The 22001-nt window shown below is 41.9% G+C and overlaps 1 protein-coding gene across 3 annotated transcripts in view; it reads left to right on the forward strand.

The window, feature by feature from the left end:
• The window catches only part of LOC144480253 (calcium-activated potassium channel subunit alpha-1), a 797282-nt gene that overhangs the window by 753556 nt on the left and 21725 nt on the right, over window positions 1-22001 (forward strand). For 2 of the 3 annotated variants that reach the window (XM_078199543.1, XM_078199544.1), the window contains 5 exons: window positions 319-449; window positions 9115-9309; window positions 14139-14257; window positions 19927-20151; window positions 21405-21433. In XM_078199543.1, the coding sequence (XP_078055669.1) occupies window positions 319-449; window positions 9115-9309; window positions 14139-14257; window positions 19927-20151; window positions 21405-21433 (699 nt within the window). The remainder of the gene's footprint in view (window positions 1-318; window positions 450-9114; window positions 9310-14138; window positions 14258-19926; window positions 20152-21404; window positions 21434-22001) is intronic. The other variant, XM_078199542.1, reaches the window with a different exon arrangement.

The raw sequence follows: 22001 nt of genomic DNA on the forward strand, positions 1-22001 counted from the left end.
TCTTACAAGAAGGCTGAAAAGAGGGGGGAAAAAAATCAAAACAAGACTTCAGATCAAACCTTCTTTCAAACTGTTTATTTTTGCTAGATTTACTCTGAAGACAGAGTTCAGGGGTTACCAAAGAAAGAATAACTTCTACTTTGCTTGCTTATGCTTTGCACTTCACACTGAAATATGAAATAAATTAGAGCAAAAAGTTCAGAGATTACAGTTTCCAATCTCTTTAAGCTGCTGTTCAATACGTCCATCGTGTATTTATGTCCTTCCCTTGACCAATGTACGCTGATAACTTGTTGCCTTTCTTTTTCATCTTCCCAGTGAATGACTCGAATGTTCAATTCTTGGACCAAGATGATGATGATGACCCAGATACTGAGTTGTATTTGACGCAGCCATTCGCGTGCGGGACAGCATTCGCTGTCAGCGTGTTAGACTCCCTAATGAGTGCTGTAAGTAAAAGCAGACCAATGTGCTTTGTTTCTTCATGATCAGTCTTTTCTCTCCATTGCTTATGCTTGAACTCACAGGTTCCATCTGATGCGCAGTTTTTAAAAATAGACCCTTTCTTATGAATCACTCATTGACAGATCCATTGGTCTTTTAAACCCAAAGCTTAGCAGGACTTGGTCAAGCCTTTGGGCATTTGAAGATCTCGCGTGCTATGTGTTTTAATAAGTGTGCTCTAATTCAAAGCAGCCAAAGTAAACTGCAAGTAATAACATAGAACTGTACGTGAAGTGAAGGCATCCCTTCTATTAATTAAGGGGGATTTTGTTTTGTATAGCTGGTCCTTTTATTTCATAGGAAAATAGTAGTGTTGTCTGTATGGGTGCAGTTTGATATTACAGGTAGCAGCCTGAGATAATTACCTGGTCAAAGTGTGAAGGGATCAGCAGATGCAAGTTGTACAGCTGGCTTCACACTGTTCCTTGACCAGGAAGCTGGAGCACTTGAGCTCTGCTTACAGGCATTCAAATGCCAGTTAAATTTTAATGGTAACTAAGAGCCGACGGGGTTAGTTACTCACATTAAAAGGTGGAAATAAAGTTTTTTTTTGAAGTTCTCCAGCAGTCAGTCAACCAGCAGGGAGATGTTTAGAATTCCCTTCACACCGGCTGCAGTTACGGTGCAGCTGCTGGGATGCTGAAGCAGTGTGAGGGCACACCTCCTCAAGGCCCATTCACACTGCTGGTCTCTGTCCAAATTGGACAACTTTACATCAGTGTTGTAGTTTGCAGTTCACATCAACTTGAAGCCAAAGCTCCTTCAGAATTGATGCAAATTGTGGAGCTTAACTGGCCTGTTAGTTTAACACTGTTTTGTTGTAAAAGTACTGAAGTGTAAAGTTTTTTTTTATGTGGTCTTGAACTGTGCTAAATATATTGCAGGATCGATCCTTTGAGGCCTTTGATTGTAACAAAACTTGCTTTTTTAAGGGCGCCACATGTTTGCTCAAAATAAAGCACTGAGTATAAGAAAGCTGGGGTTACTTTGAAAACGATCAAAAGCTTTCAAAGCATCTCTTCAAAATAATAAGAGCCAATACAGTTAAGGCAACCGGTGATTTTTACTGAATGGATTTCTGAAATAATGGAACACAGTTAGCTAAGTGCTCCAATGTAGCTGAAATGTAATGGCTGGAAGAGTCACCTTTGACAGCCGTCCTCTCAAAGTGTCAGGACAAGGCCTGAGTTTGCTGAACATTAAATATTTCATTCAGCAGCCATTCCCAGCACACGCAGGATACTCAACACCAGTAACTACTTGCATTTATATACTGCCTTTTAAAATATCCCAGGAGCATTCTCAGACAAAATCTAACACAAACTATTTGGACAGGGAACCAACAGCTTAAACAAGTGGGAAGTTTTAAGGAGCAACTTGAAAGAAGAGATGGTTAGAAGGATGGTAGGCAGCGGAGCAATTGAAGGTGGCAAATGAAGAATGTAAAACAAGAAGTATATTTCACAACACTAAAGAGAATCTCGTTAAGCTTTTCCTTCAACTCTCTGAGGCTGAACCAGACTGTCCATAACCTTGGTGTCATACCCGACCTCCAGAATGAGTTTCCAACCAATATATCTGTGCCACCTCCAAAACATCGCCCTACTCCATCCCTGCCTCAGTTTATCTGCTGCTGAAACCCTCATACTTGCTTTTGTTGCCTCTATACTTTAGTATTCCAATATGCTCGTGACCGGTCTGTCACATTCTACCCTTCGTAAACTGGAGGCCATCCAAAACTTTGCTACTTATTCTTATTCACATATAAATCCTGTTAACCCATCACCCCTTTAGCCGCAGGCCTACATTGGCTCCTGATTACACCGCCTCCATTTTAAAGCTCTCGGCCGGAATTCTCCCACCCTGCTCGCCACTGCAATTGTAGCGGGCGGGTTGCGGACAATGTGATGGCCCATTGGCAGTCGGGCGGGAATTTCCAGAGAATTCCATCCCTCATCATTGTTTTCAGATACCTCTGTGGCTCCATTTCTTCCGATTTCCGGTAATCTTCTCCAGCCCCACAATCCCGCAATATCTGTGGTCTAACTCTGGCCTCTTGGGCATCTCTAACTTAAATCGCCGTACCATTGCTGACTATGCTATTAGTCGCCAGCGTAACTTAAGTTCTGGCATTTCCTCCCTCGACCTTGTTTTAAAGGTGCTTCTATATCTGCAAACCGTTGTTGTTTAATTACCAATAGGGCACGGTAGTGTGAGTAAACTGTGCACTCGCAAGAGCCAGACAAAGAAAGAAGCAAAACATAAATAGTAAGGAACTGGATGCAATAGATGGGATCTTCCTCCATTCTTCGATATTTGCTGCAGCCTCAGATCAGCAATGTTTGGAGCTCTCCAGTGAGCAGAACGGACGTGGTTTCATTTCCATTTAACATAAATGTAAATGCAACTGACAATTTGTGAAGTATAGCCCCATTATTCTGGCATTAGAAACGATCTTTAGTTTATACAGTGTGTAAGCACTGGGGCTACAAATGCATGTGGATTTTAAAGGAAAATGCAGAGAGATCCTTAATTTGTGAACTTGAGCGTGAAATATTAAAATAACTCGGTGTATGTGCTTTGGAGATTTTTTTTCTTTGAAAAAACAAAACACTGCACTATTCCCAAAGCCTTCTCCACAGCTCCTGAGATTCAATATTAAATCACTCACTGCAAGAAATGTGAAGTAACGTACCATGCAACAACAACAAAAAAAAAGAGAATTCATAAATCCAATGCTGGCACCAGATGCAAATTTAAGTTGAATCCAAGTTGCACTAATAGGCGAAAGTTTATAAATGAATCTGTCAGATTGATCAGACAGTCCGACTTGCCGCAGTATCAGCCAAGTGAAGTTTCTGTCAACACACTTTTCACATACATTGCCATCAAATGGAGCTGTACTGAGCACATTAGATGACTTAACAAGGTCACTGCAGCACCGAGTTCCCCAAATAACAATCCTTGAACACTATGTGGGCTTGTGGGTATGGCACTGGAGCAATGTGCTTTTTGTTGGCTGATGTGGTCTAAAAGGTGCCAGCGCGGAGGATATGGATTTCTGGGCATTGAAATACTCTGCTGGTTTGATGTCTCAATTTGGCCTCTTTCTTCGTTTTTGAAAAACAGTTAGAACAAAACATCATTCAGGCAACATTTCACATTGAACAAAGGTGTTGATGATTAACAGACAACTCTCATCTATCATCCCGGTTGACAGCATTGTCAAAATCACAGATAGCTGCCACATGTTAATGCTGAGCTTGCTTCACTAAGAGCCGTGGCTCTGTAATTCACTTATAATCACAATACAGTCCCTGGAGCTGCTCATTGTTTTTACTGGCTGAGCACTCCAAGCTGAGTTTCCCACCGCTTGTTCCCAAAATAAAATCGGGTGATCTTGTTCTTATTGCTTCTCTCAGTGTCAGAAATTTCTGGTGAATCTCACTCGTTCCAACTCTCTAACTGTGGCAGTACTTGTCAATTACGGATCATGGCAGATGATTTCCAGGCTTATGTTGGCAAAGACAGATAAGATGGCTGCTAGCAGTCAACCCGTTTATGTGGGACCTATGTTGTTTGTTTCTTCCAGCACTGTTCAAAATGAAGCAAGGAAAATCCCGTTTCTTGAAAATGTGTTTTACGTTAGTACAATTTTCACTTTGTTTGCATCCCATTGCGAGCAGTCTTCATACGAGACACCATTCACAGTATAGCTGGCTTTGCAACTGGGGTGCAAGCAGCCAGGGCCAACATCTCTCATCTCAACCAACAATGTGGTTGTCGTCTTCTTGCTGGTGAAGCAATACTGTGTTATAAATGTTTTTTGCATACAACAAGGCTGATTGTAGGTGTTGTATATGCCTTTAAGGGGTAGAAACATGCCATTGTAATATAAAGGCATTCAGCAGAGCAAGGGTTAATGAGCGACTGGAGAACAGTACTGCCCACGATATAGTGCAGGGAATCACATGATATCATCGTACCATGACCTTTGAATCCAAAGTGGACCCCACCTGCTTTTGGAAGGATTGTCACCCAGTGCCTGAATCAGCAGTATTATTATTTTGGTAGTTGTGAACTTGTTAGTTTTGGTGCTTGGATCTTGATCTTTAGGATTTTAACCTTGACCCTCACCTGCCCATCAAGGGTGGAGCAGAGACCAGAAGGAGCCATCATGGAGGCACTACCTGGGATATATATTGTTTTGGCTTAACAATAAATGGTTTATGTTTAAACATACAAGTCTCCAGAACTCTTACTGAGACACCAAACACACCTTTCCAACATGCGGCAGCTGAGTGAACAAACCCAGAACCTCAAAGCAGCTGGAGAGAGACCACGGCATCCCAAGGTACGAAAAACTAAAGACACTGACGCCAATCCTGAGAGAAGTGCGCCTAAATTGAAGACACATTTGGAGATTGCCTGAATAAAAACCACCGTTACATACGTGGAAGCTGAAGGACCCAACCAGAGCATATAGAGGTCCATTGCCAGGCCTGATCAAAAATGTCGGCGTCAACGAATCAAGGGTGAAAAAAGGCTGAACAAATTTCAAGTAAAATAAAGGGAAAAAAGGGTGAAAAAGTAATAAAGAACCACTGTGTAGATGAAGAGAAGAACTTTAGTGACAACAGAGTCTGTAGAACTGACCCAATCACAAGAAGAGTGAGCATAATAGGTTAAAAGCTTCACCATACACCTGAACTTACCTTTTAAAATAGACAACCATCCGGGTCAGAATATCCAAAGGGCATCTGGAGCAAAGCTGCAGCACCAGCTGGGTACCAAAACATGAGGTGGCTCAGCTGCATTGAAGTTAACAAAAAGTTTAAAATGGCGAGTTGAGATAGCCCGCTAGCCCCAAAGATTAGGTTCTTACTACCCATCAAGAGGAAGTTACCCTCTGGCAGCTGTGAAAAGTTAAAATGTTTCTAACTCCACTCTTTGCAGCCTTCTGATGTTGGAGATTTAATGCCCTGACACTTTGCAGTGTTTATGCTGATAGTCCCTCATCCAAATACAAAAGTGTCAGTTTTTGTGGAGGAGGGTGGGACAGGAGACGGGACAGAAAGGACAATGAATCCAGCAAGGATGGGGACGCCCTGCCGATCTTAATACCCGAGTCTCATTCAAATAGACTGAGCAGATGCCCTGCATAGGTCAGATGGTCTATTTCATTGGACGAGCTTTCCTCAAGTGGGAGAGGGAGGCTGGTGATTTTTGTTAAATATATAATGCAGCAGGCAGTGTTCATTGAGAAATCCCCACGGTCAGGGCAAGGTGAAGAGGGAAACCCATGCTACTTATCTAGATAGCCACATGAACGGAGTGGGAATGGAGGGATACAAAAGAATGGTCTAGTTTGGACCAGGGAGCGGCACGGGCTTGGGAGGGCCGAAGGGCCTGTTCCTGTGCTGTATTGTTCTGTGTTCTTTTGTTCTTTGGGAAGGCCTGTGGACTGACTGAGGGTCATGGAGAGGAACTACAAGGAGTTCAGTGGTGAACATAGTTTAATAACTTAGCTGGGCCTCTTCTGGCCTGTCTCATTCTTCAGCCATGTTTCAGGAGCCCCACCCCACCTCTGACCTTAAATTTATATCGTCATACCATGAACTTTGAATCTTAAGCGGACCCCACCTGCTTTTGGAAGGATTGTCACCCAGTGCCTGAATCTGCAGTATTATTATTTTGGTGGTTGTGAACTTGTTAATTTTGGTGCTTGGATTTTGACCTTTAGGATTTTAACCTTGACGCTCACCTGCCCATCAATGGTGGAGATGGAAGACGGAATTGGGTTACAATCAAAGCTAATTGTGCCTGATATTTGAAAGAAAAGGAAAAAGATTGTCCCTTATAGATTAGATCGGTTAAGCCAAAAATGTTTTTAATTTGGTAGCCACTGTCTTCCATGATTAGCTCCACTTGCTTCTACAAGTCTTTACTGAAAGATGTGATTTAGCAAAATCCCTCCACTCTGAATGGATTTTGTTTTCAGTCAGTGTTGCAATGTGTATGAATGAAGCATAGATCTGTATTCTACAGGTCCTGTCTCTCCTTACAAGAGATGGCAGTTTGGTGACACCTCTGTTGCAACGCTAGTTACTCCATTTCTCAATCAATCATCGGAGTCAAAAACTAGTGCTGCAAGATTGGCATCACTGTGATTAACAGGATCTGTTTTGCTTTGTGGAACAGGTGGATTTTACAATCCCGAGTTCCTCTTTGAAAAAGAGCAATGTTGAAGTGTTTTTGAAGTTAAATAGAAACTTTTTGTAATAACTTGAAGTTAGGAATTTTCTATTTCTGGAGAGTTTCAGAGTTAGCAGCATTTAGTGTTAAATGCCAATTTCAACACAACCAGGCCAGGGTGAACTGGACTGACAGATAGTTAAAATGTTGACCAGGGTTGGGTTAGGGAGCAGTTCCATCATTTTCCTGATGCGTTTTTACCCAACACCCATTTTATTTGGCAGAAAAACCTCCCGAGACAGCAGTCTGCAACGTGGCCTACTTGAGATTCAAAGGGTGCCACCACAATCTAATTTTAACTGCAGAAGACTGAGATGCCGGTACATCATCAAATGTTGCCCTTCCCTCTCACTGCTGGGAGTGCATTGGAGATTCCAGCCTGAGCACATTCCCAACTCTCAACACTACCCTTATAGCAGAGGTTGTTCCCTTTGACCTCCAGGTTATCACCGATCTCCAACCTGATTTTCCACTCCTACCTGCTGTCTCTGATATCATTTCCACTGGTCTTGGCAGGAGTCATTGCTGCTTCACTATCCAAAAGAGGCCAGAACTAAAAATGGCCGTGGCCTGATAATGAACTCTCCACAGGAGTTCCCCTCTGCACCCCGCACACCCACATCCACAACGATTGTGCCCTAAGGTTAAAATCAGAGGTCTGGTCTTCTGAATGTGTGACAGCCTCATTTAAAAAGTTGGTCAAAAGCAGAGCCCAGTAGTCTTTGACGTGTATATTACACACCAAACACTTTATAGTCCCATGGAACCTTTGACATTATTTTTGTTTTTCAACAGTTATTTAATGCTTGATTGCTTCTGTGCATTTTTTACTCAAGCAGCAATTAAACTCTCACTGACCTGTTTAGTTAGCAATAATCGGACCTTGTACTTTCACCTGACATATCTTTAATTTAGCAGCAGAATAATGAGATAAAGAGTAACTAAGTAAGCAGATTTTAAAGGATTGTTGTTTCCCTACAGCCCCCCCCCCCCCTTCACCCTCCCCCTCCCAGCCCCAACCAAGGTTGTTACCTAATAAACCAGGACAATTGTTTGACACCATAATTTAACTGCATGCTCCTTGTTTGTGAAGAAATTCCGGGGCCGGAATCTTACGGCCGTTCATGCCGGTGGGAGTTTCCCATCCCGCTGCAGTGAACGGAGATTTGGATAGACTCCGACTTTGTTGCAGTGGGAGCGTGGCATGAACCGGTAAGATCACGCCTTGGGGGTCTCTCATCCACTAATCAAATATCAATTCCTACTGGGAAACCAACATCTTCAGGCGTCAAGTTGAGATGGAATTGAGCTGTGTAATACCCAGTTGGGAAAATATCTCCCTGCGGCGCTCTCCCCAAATGAATATGGGAAAAGGGTGTACTTGGGTGAAACAGCTGTGGACTTGTGCCCTGTGATCCTTTTTTTAAAAAAAAAAGCATAAATGGTTTTGGGAGCAACAGCAACTTTGTGAGAAAGCCGGAGCATTTTGTAATGAGGATGTTGTACAGATTCTGTGGTATTAAACAAGGTTCATGGTGGCCTGTAAAAGGGACAGTGCCTCCTTCACTAAAACAATCATCTTTAATGAAGCTTGAATTTATTATATTGACATTAAGTAAATATTTCTAAGACTGATTGTTTACCTGACAAGATGGAATGGTTATAGATGCTGGCAGGCTGTCATCTTGAAGTAGCTATGCACCTAATAAATTGTGCTTGCCAGCACACTTGAGTGTTTTAAACCAGACCACCTGGGACTTTACCCTCATCATCCATTTATTTAAAAAATAATCAAAATGTTTAATTGATACATACTTAAGTCTGATTTCTGTCAACTCATGTCGTAAAGCTGCAGGAAGTGATAGCAGGAGAGGACTGTGAGAGCATACATGTGTTAATGTGCAGCGACAATCTCAGCATAAAGGCTGTTCCCAGCTGAATCAGTGATGAGGAAAAAAGGCACTCTAGCTCGTACAGGCTTTAAACCTGTCCAGAGTCTTCTACTTTTGTATCTTTCTCTGCCTCATATTGGTTGTGAAGTTAACGCTGAGAGAGGGAGACTTTGCATCGCCACTAACAGCAATTATAGAGGGAATTAATCATTACAATTTCTGTCTAGAAGAAAACTGACCTGAATTTGTGTGTGGAAGAAAAGATATATAGTGAAAGGACCTAATGGGACATACAACTAAAACAGAGTAATTGGAGTCTGCTGTCTTTTCACTTCCCAGATAAAATATGTGAAGTGACAGCACGTTAGTTTTAACTGCACAAAGTCCTTGGAAAGCGTAATTTGAATTTCTTTGGTGATGACTTTAATAGTGTTCGCTTAAAGAGTTTGTTTTATCTCCACAGACATACTTCAATGACAATATCCTGACTCTGATACGGACATTAGTAACAGGGGGAGCCACGCCAGAGCTGGAATCAATGCTAGCTGAAGAAAACGCCTTGAGAGGTGGATACAGCACTCCACAAACGCTATCAAACAGAGACAGGTGTCGAGTCGCACAGTTGGCTCTGTACGATGGCCCCTTTGCAGACCTTGGGGTAAGGTGAATCTGTTGTTTTGCTCAGTACGCCACCACCTCCCTGACTGTGTTAAATGGAAAGCAGTTGAACATAAAGAAATGGTTGTGCAGGGTATAAGGTTAAGCTGGATAATTGCACAAGGGCAAAAGGAATAGAGGATAAGATTAGATAAGTAGCTTGGGAGGAAGATCATGTGGAACAGGTACACGAGCATCGATCTATTGGGCCAGAAAGCCTGTTTCTGTTCTGTAAATTCTACATAATGTAACACTATAAAAAATAAGTTGGTGTTTGTTATGAATGGATTTGTCATGTGAGATGGTTGGCTGCACTGACCCCATCAGTGCTTAAACATGTGTCACAAGGCTTGGTAATGGAACTCTCTTCCTGGAAATATCTGGGTAAGGACCAACAGTGCCAAGGCCAGGCCATTCTCCCAGTGAGAAAGGGGAAACAAGCAAACTGATCTCTCTGAGCTTCCCCTATGGGCACCTCAAGGAGCCATTGTGGGCTGAGAGCGTGGTCTGGGAGCATGTGGCTTGTCACCCTGACAGCCAGAGGATGGAGTTGCAGAAGGCATCAAGAGAATTAGAATGGGAGTAAATAAATTCAGACAAGATTAAGAAATGCATCCAGCCCCCCATTTGCTCAGTTGGTACAGGCACTGTGGGGTTTATCTGTGCAATTAAGCAATGTCCCAAGTTTGAACACTAGCACTTGCTGACTTAAGGGGACACCAGCCATTGCAAAAGACACAGCAGTCACTGTGTGCTCCTGGTTTAAGGGTGGGCAAAGCAATCATTCAGGGTTCCTACATCTGATCCCTGTTTCACAGCCCATGTTGAAAGTACAAACATATTGGACATTGGTGAGGACAGGGAGAGAGTTCTCTGCAATGTCCTCCCGGTCAGTAGCCTACTCAGTCACTGAGTCCACAGTTGAAGAAAAGGTGTATAGGTAGCTGACAACCTTGGAATCATGTCCAACAAGACTGGGAGAGAATAGGGAAAGTTTGCAAACAGCACATTTTAAAGTTCCCTCAAAGGGGGAATGTAAAAATGCTACTGGCGATTGGAGCAGGAGCTGGAATATTGAATAGAAAACACATTGTAAACAGGAAGTGATTGTTTTTGATGAATAATAACCAGTTCAGATCCAACATATTGTACTTTTGAGGCCAAGTACACCAGCAAAGCTACAGCAGCAGTTGGACAGGTCTCCCTACTGGAAAGGCACAAGATCAAATCACAGGGTACCTTCTGGGTGAAGACATTTTTTGTATCTTATCAGACTACATTTATAATTCTGTTTGACAATTAGAAACATTTTGCTGGTGAACCACACAATACAAGCCACCACATGCATGATGTGAGTTGGGTAGCTAAATATTAGTCCAGTTCAGTCCTCCTTTTAGTTAGCAGCAACTGAATGAAACCTTCATCCCAAGTGGAAATAGTAAAGTTGTATTTATCTTTTCAGTGCGGTCATTAAAATATCTTCTTGGAAACCACTTCTCTCAGGCTCTCTGTCCAACCCATTCTCCATGTACTGTCCACCATCTGAAGCTTTGGTGAGACCAGATCTGTAGCACAATTTTGGTCTCCTTACTTAAAGAATGATATACCTACTTTACAGGGAGTACAACAAAGGTTCACTGGATTGATTCCTGGGGTGAGACTGTTGTCCAGTGAGGAGATATCGAGTAGAAAGGGCCAATATTCTCTGGAGTTTAGAAGCAGGAGAAGTAGTTTTATTGAAATCGATATCATTCTTAGGAGGCTTATCAGGGTAGACGCTGGCAAGATCAGAAACAGGAGTCATAAATTCAGGTTAAGAGGTCAGCCATTTAGGAATGAAATAAGAAACATCTTTGCTCAGAGGGCCATGAATCGTTGGAATTCTTTATCCCAGAGGGTTGTGGATCCCATGCAGGTGTTGAGATCGATAAGGGAATCAAGCGCCAGAGAATAGAATGGGGAAGCAGAGTTAATGTAGAAGATTAGTCGTGATGGTTTTGAATTGTGGAACAAGTTTGAGGGATTGTATGGTCAACTCCTGCTCCTATTTCTTGTGTTATAAAATGGATCGAAATTGGTATCATGGCAATGTCAAACTTAACTGTAAAGCATGGAAAGTCCAGCAGTTGAGAGTATGACGTCCCAAGCTGCAAGTTCCTTTGTTTGAAGCCCAATGGTTAAGCTTTTGAATGGAACACTAAACAGGCACATTTCATTCAGTCGAGGAAGAGGGATGTATAGTCTGTGTTCAAGTTAAAGTTGAAGTTTATTTATTAGTCACAAGAAAGGCTTACATTAACACTGCAGTGAAGTTACTGTGAAATTCCCCGAGTCGCCACACTCCGGGGTGCCTGTTCGGGTCAATGCACCTAACCACGTCTTTCAGACTGTGAGAGGAAACCGGAGCACCCGGAAGAAACCCATGCAGACACGGGGACAACGTGCAAACTTCACACAGACAGCGACCCGAGCCAGGAATCGAACCTGGGCCCCTGGCACTGTGAGGCAGCAGTGCTAACCAGTCTTGTATGGAGGAGGAACACTTTCCCTGGCCAATAACAGCGATGCCACCTATCCGCCTATCATGGCGAAGCAGACCCAAGCAAGGATGGAATGCAGACAAAGCAAATATTTCTGTTGAAAATTACTTCTGTTCCTATCTTCCTTATAATATACCGTTGATTGCCAAAATTGTTGCATATGGTGGTGGTAGGGGGAGGGGTTGGGAAAAGGTGAAGCATGTAACACACACATGTGAAATGTCACAACTGTGCAAATAGCTTCGCAAGGGACTAATTCACTTGTGTCTTTTTTGTGGAAATGGTGGACATGAAGGTACTAAGAATGAGATTATTTTAAAGTAAAAGAAATGAATCTTTTGGAGTTTACAAGAGCTACTGAACATGGGGGCAATGTGCCATCAATTACTTGATACTTTCTCTATTCTGTAAAGAATATCATTAGAATGCAAATGTGCTTTAGAATGTGCCTTGTGAATTGATCCTCTAAGTGCCAATCCACCACAGCCGATTACTGTTTTTAATTTCACTGCCATCAAATCATCGTTCAATCCCATAGAAAAAGAATATCACAAAGGTTTCAGTGAAGGGAGCATTCTGAATTGACATTAATGGATATACAGTCATTAACCCAGAGAGCTATAGCAATCATGTCATTCTGACTGAGAGTTAATTCAGCTCCTTCAGTGTCGTGGGCAGTAATTCTTTTCTCATGTTGATGTTCGTCAATGCTTAGTACTGAAACCAAAATATTTTATATAATAAATAGGAAAAAAAAAGGGGAAAGGCTGGTTATTTCTAGTTGTTTGTTCTTTCAAAGACTGAGATGGTAACATACTCTAAAGGAATCATTTCAGAGATTTAAAGAGAATAATAGCTCTGTATAATATATACATATAAAAAAATCCTTGAAGGCAGTGCTTCAGCCAAGATTACCTCAGAAAATATCTTGAAATGCTTTGACCGACAGGGTGTAACGAAGGGTTATTGATACCTTTGGAGATGTTCACCAGATTCTGAGCCCATGGTGGCACAGTGGTTAGCACTGCTGCCTCACAGCGGCAGGGACCTGGATTCAATTCCGGCTTGGGTTGCTGTCTGTGTGGAGTTTGCACATTCTCCTCGTATCTGCGTGGATTTCCTGCGGGTGCTCCAGTTTTCTCCCACAGTCCAAAGGTGCATGGGTTAGGTTGATTGGCCATGCTAAACTGACCCTAGTGTCAGGGGATTAGCAGGGTAAATGTGTGGGGTTACGGGAATAGGGCCTGGGTGGGATTGTGGTCGGTGCAGACTCGATGGGCCAAATGGCCTCCTTCTGCACTGTTGGGATTCTGTGAACTTCGATCATATTGTTGATGATGAGACTGATGCCGCCTTAGAGCAATGAAGACTCAAAAGTTTTACCTTGCACTCTGGCCAGGATAAACACTTACTAACACCTGAATATCCGCTCAATTCGAATGATAAAGAAGAGTCAGTGGGAAACTTTACTCTTCGCCAACATTAAAAATTGTTGAAAGGTCAATGCCTGGGGTCTCTGCTAGCTTGTGCTAATATTTCCAGCACATTTCTCCCAAGACCGGCACAACTGAGGCAAAAGATGGAGGAATTGCTTGAGGAAGATTAAGTCCGGTGCATATTAAGTTTCCGCTAACTTGATTTAAAAACATAATGCTTGACCCAGGTGCAAAATCAGTCACGTGTAAATCTAGCACAATTCTGGATTGTACCCAAATGAAACAGTTTAAGGCACCACTTTCCTTAATCTGCACATCATAGCTTGTAATGTGGAACGTAAGTGTATTCACCATCCGTGTTGCTTGAAGCGATTTATTTGCTTGACTCTAAGAATGGTGACTCTTACAAGTGGTGGGTATTTTGTGGTTAGCAGAGTAATAAGGAAGTATCTCTCATGGTGATGTTGCTCAACAATGTGATCAGCTTCACATTAACTGGCAGAGTTGTAACATTACACAATTTACACATATTCACACTTGTACCATCTTTTAGACCAAGAAAATCAGGTGTAGCTGCTTTGTCACGTAAATGTACTTCTTCACATCAGTTTTATAAAACCGATGATCCTGTACAGAGTAAGATGTCTCACAACACCAGGTTAAACACCAGGTTACTTTAACCTGGTGTCATGAGACTTCTTACTGTGCCCACCCCAGACCAACGCCGGCATCTCCACATCATCTTTACAGAAGATATGGGAGGTTGGCGGGAGTGAGGTGGGTGCAAATATTGCCCTCAGAGCTAAGCTGTTGTTAATATTATCTCTCTTTCTTTTGCCTTTCTCCTGCCCCAGGATGGTGGTTGTTATGGAGACCTGTTCTGCAAGGCCTTAAAAACATACAACATGCTTTGCTTTGGAATTTACCGATTGAGAGATGCACATTTACGTGCACATAACCAATGTACTAAGCGGTAAGTGCCACAAGCTCCTAGTGCTACCTTATTTGTTGTTTATAATGTTTGCGTCTCTTTGACTAAATTATTTTGCTGCTGTTACAATGTAAGTAATGAAATTAGTGTCACAAAATGAATGTAGAAGCACATTCCATCTGTAAACTTTTGCTGTCAGGAAAAGAGTTTGCCGAAAGAATTAGTTCAGTTGGATTCTAGTTGAGCGCCATCAGTTTTAAGGGGAAATGGTCAAAACTGCAGTGCTGGCGGTATGTCATTCACTGCAGACTGGGAGCACTTGAGATGAGAATTTATCTGTGGTATTTATTTGTTGCTGTCTTACAGCAGAGCTGGATTAAGTCAAATTGACTTGTTTATGACAAAATGCCATGACAGATGCCATGAACACAAACAATGGCATCCAGGGTACTACGACACATTTGACGTTATACACATAATTTAACATTAAAACACCTTCTAAGGAATCAATCCCAATCAGCTGATCATTCCAGCACAAAACAATGGGAATAGACGCACTTAGCTATCACAATGTTCTTTATCGTGCCAGATAGAATCATACTTCTCAAGTTTGTTTATTTTTCACCAACAACTTTTTTTATCCTGAGAGTAAAGAATAGATATTCAAAGCATAAACAGAACAGGCGGCAAAGCAAACAATATTGGACCACGTCCTTTCTGACTCTCTACATTTCCTTACAGTGTAGGGACTGGAACACCTTTCCTGTGGGCACTTTCTCAATTAAGGCCACGATTAAACTCTCAGCACTAAAATTGTTAGTTTTGAATAACTTGTCCAATGTAAACATCACAGTAAATGCAGAGGCTCGCCCCATGATCACTTAATGATCTTTTGAAGTCCTGTCTTGTGCTCCATTGCATTAATTTTAGCAAAAACATCATTGCATTGAATGATGCATTTGCCAATAGGAATTGGCTATGCCGACATCTATTAAGCAACATTGACTGAGTGAAATGAGCCCCATGGTCTCTTTAGTAGCTCTCAATGAGCACAGACGAGATGAATGCTTCAATTCCCAAGTAGATTTGATTTCTCAGAGGCACAACGTGCATTATACAGTATCAATAATCTGAAACTGACAGGATGTGAACTCTGGAGCATTGAAACAACAAAGATTTACATCTGTAGGTTTACACAAGCCTGATTATCCTGATTCTGATAGTTAGAATCATAGAATCCTACAGTGCAGAAGGAGGCCATTCAGCCCATCGAGTCTGCACCACCCCGGCCCTATCCTCACAACCTTGTGCATTTACTCTAGCTAGTCCCCCTGACACTAAGGGGCAATTTAGCATGGCCAATCCACCTAACCCGCACGTCTTTGGACTGCGGGAGGAAACTGGAGCACCCGGAGGAAACCCAAGCAGACACGGGGAGAACATGCAAACTCCACACAGACAGTGACCCAAGTCAGGAATCGAGCCCGGGACCCTGGTGCTGTGAGGCAGCAGTGCAAACCGCTGTGCCACCGTGCCGCCCACAAATAGTAACTTTGCTTTACAGAGCCAGCAGTCTGAACAAAATTGTATTTTCTAACTGTGTGCTGCATTTTATTTATGAATTTGCAAAAGTACTGGAGTGTAAGTGAAACTGGTGGTGTAGGCACTTGTTGCAAGCCCTCCTTGTTGGCTTTCCTCACCAGGCCCAATGATCAAGTGCACCATTGTGGAGGTGCTGTCCGGCAGCTTGAGTCTTCTGTTGAACTAAGATCACTAATTATACCCTAATAATGAACATGGTCAGTTTAAGCAGCAATGACTAAAAATACCAGAGATTGTTCATGCTTGTTTTAATCCAAAAGCAAGACCAGTTGTGGAAATATTCAATGGAGTGATAAAGTCTGGAGGGTTTCCTACTGTCATGACACTATTCCCAGCGATAGATTTTAGTTTGTTTTTGCCGTCACATCCCATTGTTAGGTTTTTTTAATTAACTATAGTTAGTGATTATATGAGTCTGATGCTCCTGATATTTACTTGGAGCCAGGAAGGAGGTGGATGGGTGAGAAATTCTGGACTGAAAACCCTGAGATAAGGGTTTCCCGCAAGTCCTGCTGAGTTTAATGGGGTGAAATTGCTTATATTTTTCACCATGTTTGCGGTTCGAGAGCCAGAGTGGCACACTGGAAATCAGTGAGGAGAAGACGTAGAGTAAGTCTGATTTCAGAAGGGGAGTCAGACATCGTAAGGTGTAGGGATTAACATCAAGCTAATTGCTTGTTGGGGTTGGTGGAATCACTCCTGCTCCTCCTAGCCCAAAAGCAGCACCATAAAAGTAATTGCACCATGGATTAAACCCTCCTTGCATTTGTTTACTTGTCAACATTAGCAGGCCTTCGCATATTAAAAATAAAAATGGAGTTAAAGTAACGGCAATATTTTAGTGATCAATCTGCCTCCTCCTTTAACCTGCCATGATTAAAACCAGAAAGAGGATTAGAGGAAGGTTTGAGAATTTGGTTTTTTTGTACCTTCTCTCCTGCCCCAAACCCCTTTTTGGTTAAAATCCACCTCCGTCCCCTGCCCAGTGTGTTTAATATGATATATATAATTTATATATATATAGCACCTCTACAACTTTAAATGGCATTGGGATCTGACTGAGATTGAATGGAAAAAACACACTTATTAGAAATCTAAAAGTACTGGAAAGACGCAACAAGCTGATATCTGAACCCAGAAGATAGGTGGAGCTCAGCACTGCAATAATTACTGGATGTGGAGATGCTGGCGTTGGACTGGGGTAAGGACAGTAAGAAGTCTCACAACACCAGGTTAAAGTCCAACAGGCTTATTTGGTAGCATAAGCCACAAGCTTTCAGAGCGCTGCTCCTTCATCAGGTGAGTGGGAGTTCTGTTCACAAACAGGGCACATAAAGACACAAACTCAATTTACAAAATAATGGTTGGAATTCGAGTCTTTACAGGTAATCAAGTCTTAAAGGTACAGACAATGTGAGTGGAGAGAGGGTTAAGCACAGGTTAAAGAGATGTGTATTGTCTCCAGCCAGAACAGTTAGGGATTTTGCAAGCCCAGGCAAGTCGTGGGGGTTACAGATAGTGTGACATGAACCCAAGATCCCGGTTGAGGCCGTCCTCATGTGTGTGGAACTTGGCTATCAGTTTTTGCTCAGCGATTCTGCGTTGTCGTGTGTTGTGAAGGCCGCCTTGGAGAACGCTTACCCGAAGATCAGAGGCTGAATGCCCGTGACTGCTGAAGTGTTCCCCAACAGAAAGAGAACACTCTTGCCTGGTGATTGTCGAGGGGTGTTCATTCATCCGTTGTCGTAGCGTCTGCATGGTCTCCCCAATGTACCATGCCTCGGGACATCCTTTCCTGCAACATCCACCAGATACACGGTACATACGTTTGCAACTTGGCCAACGTTGTCTACCTGATACTCTGCAGGAAAGGGTGGTTCTCTTCCTGTTGGGGAACACTTCAGCAGTCACGGGCATTCAGCCTCTGATCCTCGGGTAAGCGTTCTCCAAGACGGCCTTCACGACAACGCAGAATCGATGAGCAGAAACTGATAGCCAAGTTCCACACACATGAGGACGGTCTCAACCGAGATCTTGGGTTCATGTCACACTATCTGTAACCCCCACGACTTGCCTGGGCTTGCAAAATCTCACTAACTGTCCTGGCTGGAGACAATACACATCTCTTTAACCTGTGCTTAACCCTCTCTCCACTCACATTGTCTGTACCTTTAAGACTTGATTACCTGTAAAGACTCGCATTCCAACCATTATTTTGTAAATTGAGTTTGTGTCTTTATATGCCCTGTTTGTGAACAGAACTCCCACTCATCTGATGAAGGAGCAGCGCTCCGAAAGCTAGTGGCTTGTGCTACCAAATAAACCTGTTGGACTTTAACCTGGTGTTGTGAGACTTCTTACTACGATTACTTCTTACTATGGAGACGGTCCCAACACAGCTCTCAAAGTTTCTGTCCAAGTAATGTTTAAAGTAACAGAGAGATCATTACCTCACTGTTTGAATGGCTTCTGTACAAATACAAATAGTGTCAATCTCATTGCAGCCTAACTAATATTATCACTGTGTCAAGTGCTGGAATTTTTTTCAGTTTAGATTATCCTTTTGGAGCATTTCTCAAAAAATGCCTCTTAAATAAATCACTCAAAAAGCAAAACAAAGTTCCAGCCAAGATCACCAGATTGATCTCTATTCTCCAGTTATGCACTTGATCATTTTTGACGCGTGCTGAAGAGGTTTTTTTCAGTTCCTTCATTTATTTATTTTCCCACATGTTCTGAGTTCCTCAAGCTGTGCTCATTGGGTGTTCACTTCAGTCGCAAGGAGATAGCCTTAGACGTTGCTCACAAGGTAATGCCTAAAGTGAGTTAAATTCGCACTTTCATGAAATGTGACTCTAACTTCACGAAGTTATAATCCCTGTGGAGGAATATAATCCAAAATGACTAAATTTTCTAAAGGATGCCCAAATGAAAAAAGTACCAAAAGGATTCCATTGTTTGTAGGTTTTACTTTTGCAGAATCCATGTGAATTATACATGAATTAACAGGCAAAGAAAAAGTACCAACTACAAAATACACATGAAATAGCAGAGACAACAATGACTATCTCATGAGATTACAAACATTCTTATCACTCCCCACACAAATCTTGCAATTTCAAAGTCTTTCCAATTTGGTCTCTGGAACGCAGGATCTTCTCATTAATGGATTTGGTGCTCAAGTCACCTGCAACTCCATCCAAGACCCTGGTGACCACTGTCACTCAAACAGCATAGTCCCCTAGAACCTCCTAAACTAGCCTCATAACAGTCATGGACAATTCCTTTAGCTGAATCCTTTAATAAATCTCATTAAACGGTCTGGTCAGCTCTGACAAAACTGAAGCACAGCAGTAGAATTGTCCAGTTCACAATTTCTGCTCGAACCCTGTCATGAGCTTTCTGTCCTTGCTTCTTGTTGATACTGCTTCCAGGTCAAGGGTCACCAAGTTGCATGGACCGGTATTTCTTCATGAAAATGATAGTTGATCCCTGTACATCTGATGCAAACTCTTAAAAGTCCTTTTCAAACATTCTTAAAAACATTTACAGATTCCACAGACATTTTAAAGAAATTACATATTTTCCTTATGCCACTGCTTTTGGGTATAAGGTCCTCATCATAGGCAAATTATTATTCCCAAGTTTTCTGAGACTTGATGCTATTTGCCACAGTAGTGAAGCAATGGATCTTGTGTATACTCAACTTTCCTTGTTGGAACATCTTATAGAAATGTTGGCAGGCAGTTTTGACCTAATTTGACCAATTGTTTGGATCTGGTGAAAAGTTGGTTGACAGCTTGTCCAATTGTACACTCCATCGAAGTCAATAGAGTGTAATATCAGATGGGATATAAAACCACTGTTCCCTGGGGACCCTGCTCAGTGAGTTAGCTTAAATGACCTCCTTTATTGCAATTGTGATATCATATACCATTAATACAGTGACATTTCTGGGCAGTGCATTTTAATGCAAATTTTGTCAACGCATTACATCTTTAGGCAAAAGTTAAATACGTGTTGGTAATACTATGGTCCTTACATGCATTGTAATGTTCTATTACTAAGTTACTTGCATGGTTCATTTATGTTTCCCTGTTCCTTCCCAGATATGTGATTGCTAATCCACACTATGAATTTGAACTAGTCTCAACGGATGTGATCTTCTGTCTGATGCAATTTGACCACAATGCTGGCCAATCCCGTGGCAGCTTATCGCACTCGTCTCATTCCTCGCACTCTTCCAGTAAGAAAAGCTCGTCTGTGCACTCCATCCCAACCACCACCAACCGTCCAAACCGCAACAAGATCCGGGATCCTCGGGAAAAGCAGAAGTATGTGCTTGACCCTGCTGTCTGATGAAAAACTGTTTGTGAATTTCCACCTCTGTCCATTTCCCCAGCGCCGAGCTTCCCTTTGTCACGGACTGCATCACGTATGTTTGCACATGTTCGTCTGTATGCATGTGCTTGTCAACAGATTTCATCGTCCATCTCCTGCAGCACAACAGCAACAAATCAGATGGACCTAAAAAACCAATCATTACCAAACACCAGTTAACTATCAGCAGCAACTACTGACATACTTCAATTTGAAACACTTAATTATTTAATGTTTGTTACTTTACACCGAGCATAATAATAGTAATTATTTAATGCACAGCATTAGGGTACAGAAGAGGGTAAGATTTTTAGAATTATCTTAAACTGGAAATTACTTATATCCAAACAGGCAACTCCTAGCAAAAATGTCTATTGTCCTGCTCGTAATAAGGGCAAAGCATTTTAAATTCATGACATTTTTGCATTGTCACTGATTGAATAGCATGTTCCTATTAGCACAGGCACAACTGAAAGAGCTTTGGTGGGGGAGTGATGCATAGAATTTAGCGAGTCATGCACAGCATTCTTCTTTTTCCTTGATTTGACTGTTATATTGTCAACTTTTTTTTCTCCCTGAGAATTGATGTCACATTTTTCTTTAAATTAACTTTTTTATTTCCTAAGCTTAAAAAAAGTCAGTCATGTTTTCCTGGGATGGTTCAGTGATGTGAATCTTGGCAGAAGGAACAAAGAAAGAAAGAAAATAGTGTGTCAGGCACTTTCATACAGTAGCCATTTCATATCACAGTTTGTATTCATGAAGACAGTTAAACGCACTCCTTTTGTGTGACTGTCATAGATGCAATTGGCATATACACGTTATTGATTTTTCATAGAAGCAGGACATTTGCTTTCTGGTGTTTTGTGGGAATGTATTCTTTTTTTTTAGGAAGCCAATATTTGTAAGATGACTTTACTTTCCTCCACCCCCCCCCCCTCCCTCCCCCCAACCCCTCTCCATTCAGTATATTTTCCTAAAACAATGTTTACACTATACCACTATTTCAAAGCATGGGCTTGCCAGTGGGTGTGTGTTATGGTTAAAAAAACTTACGAACCAAAGTAGACTTTCACTGACAATGTCTTATTTACAGGAGATTTGAATGTTCTGTCTGGCAGTGCCAGTGAAAGTGCTGAGTCCAAAATGTGATAGTTTAAGAAAATTGTAAACTTACCTAGAATATTTACTTACTTTTTCTCTAAAGTGCTACAAGGATGACTAGAATGAGCCAAGGTATGACTATCATTGGTTTTGCATGATATGGCAATTGCCGTGGGTTCTTTCCATACTTGTCCTTGTGAAACTTTTGTTAAATAAAATTTAGTAAAAATACTTTTTTTTTTTAAACAAATCAAATAATTTGTGTTTGTTTACGCTTTCTGGCCGAAATGAGCTGTCTGCTGCTGCTGCTGTCGCTGTTGCTTTGTCCATGACAGATGTGACCCTGTATGTCCATCATTCTCCCGCTCCTTTGCATGTGGCGTCTTGCTGCTCATGTGATTGCCCTGTGACCAATTGGAATCTGTCAGTGTATGCAGATTCCATCATTCAGCACATTGTTCTGTCTGAGACCGACAGGATCATTTGATTTTATGTTGATGTCAGCTGAGCAATTAATCATCCTGTTCACACTGTGGTTCTGCGAACCTCTCTTCTCATTCTTCTCGAAAATTCAGTTTGCTGAAATTGATGTTTTAGTGAATCAGTCATTCTGTATCGTGTATCTGTCCCTCAACACGTTTCTACATAATTTGTCAAGAAGGAGTGTCATTGTGGGATACATAACAATAAGCAGCATTGT

The sequence above is a fragment of the Mustelus asterias genome, chromosome 28, assembly GCF_964213995.1.
Source record: "Mustelus asterias chromosome 28, sMusAst1.hap1.1, whole genome shotgun sequence".
Lineage (NCBI taxonomy): Eukaryota > Metazoa > Chordata > Chondrichthyes > Carcharhiniformes > Triakidae > Mustelus > Mustelus asterias.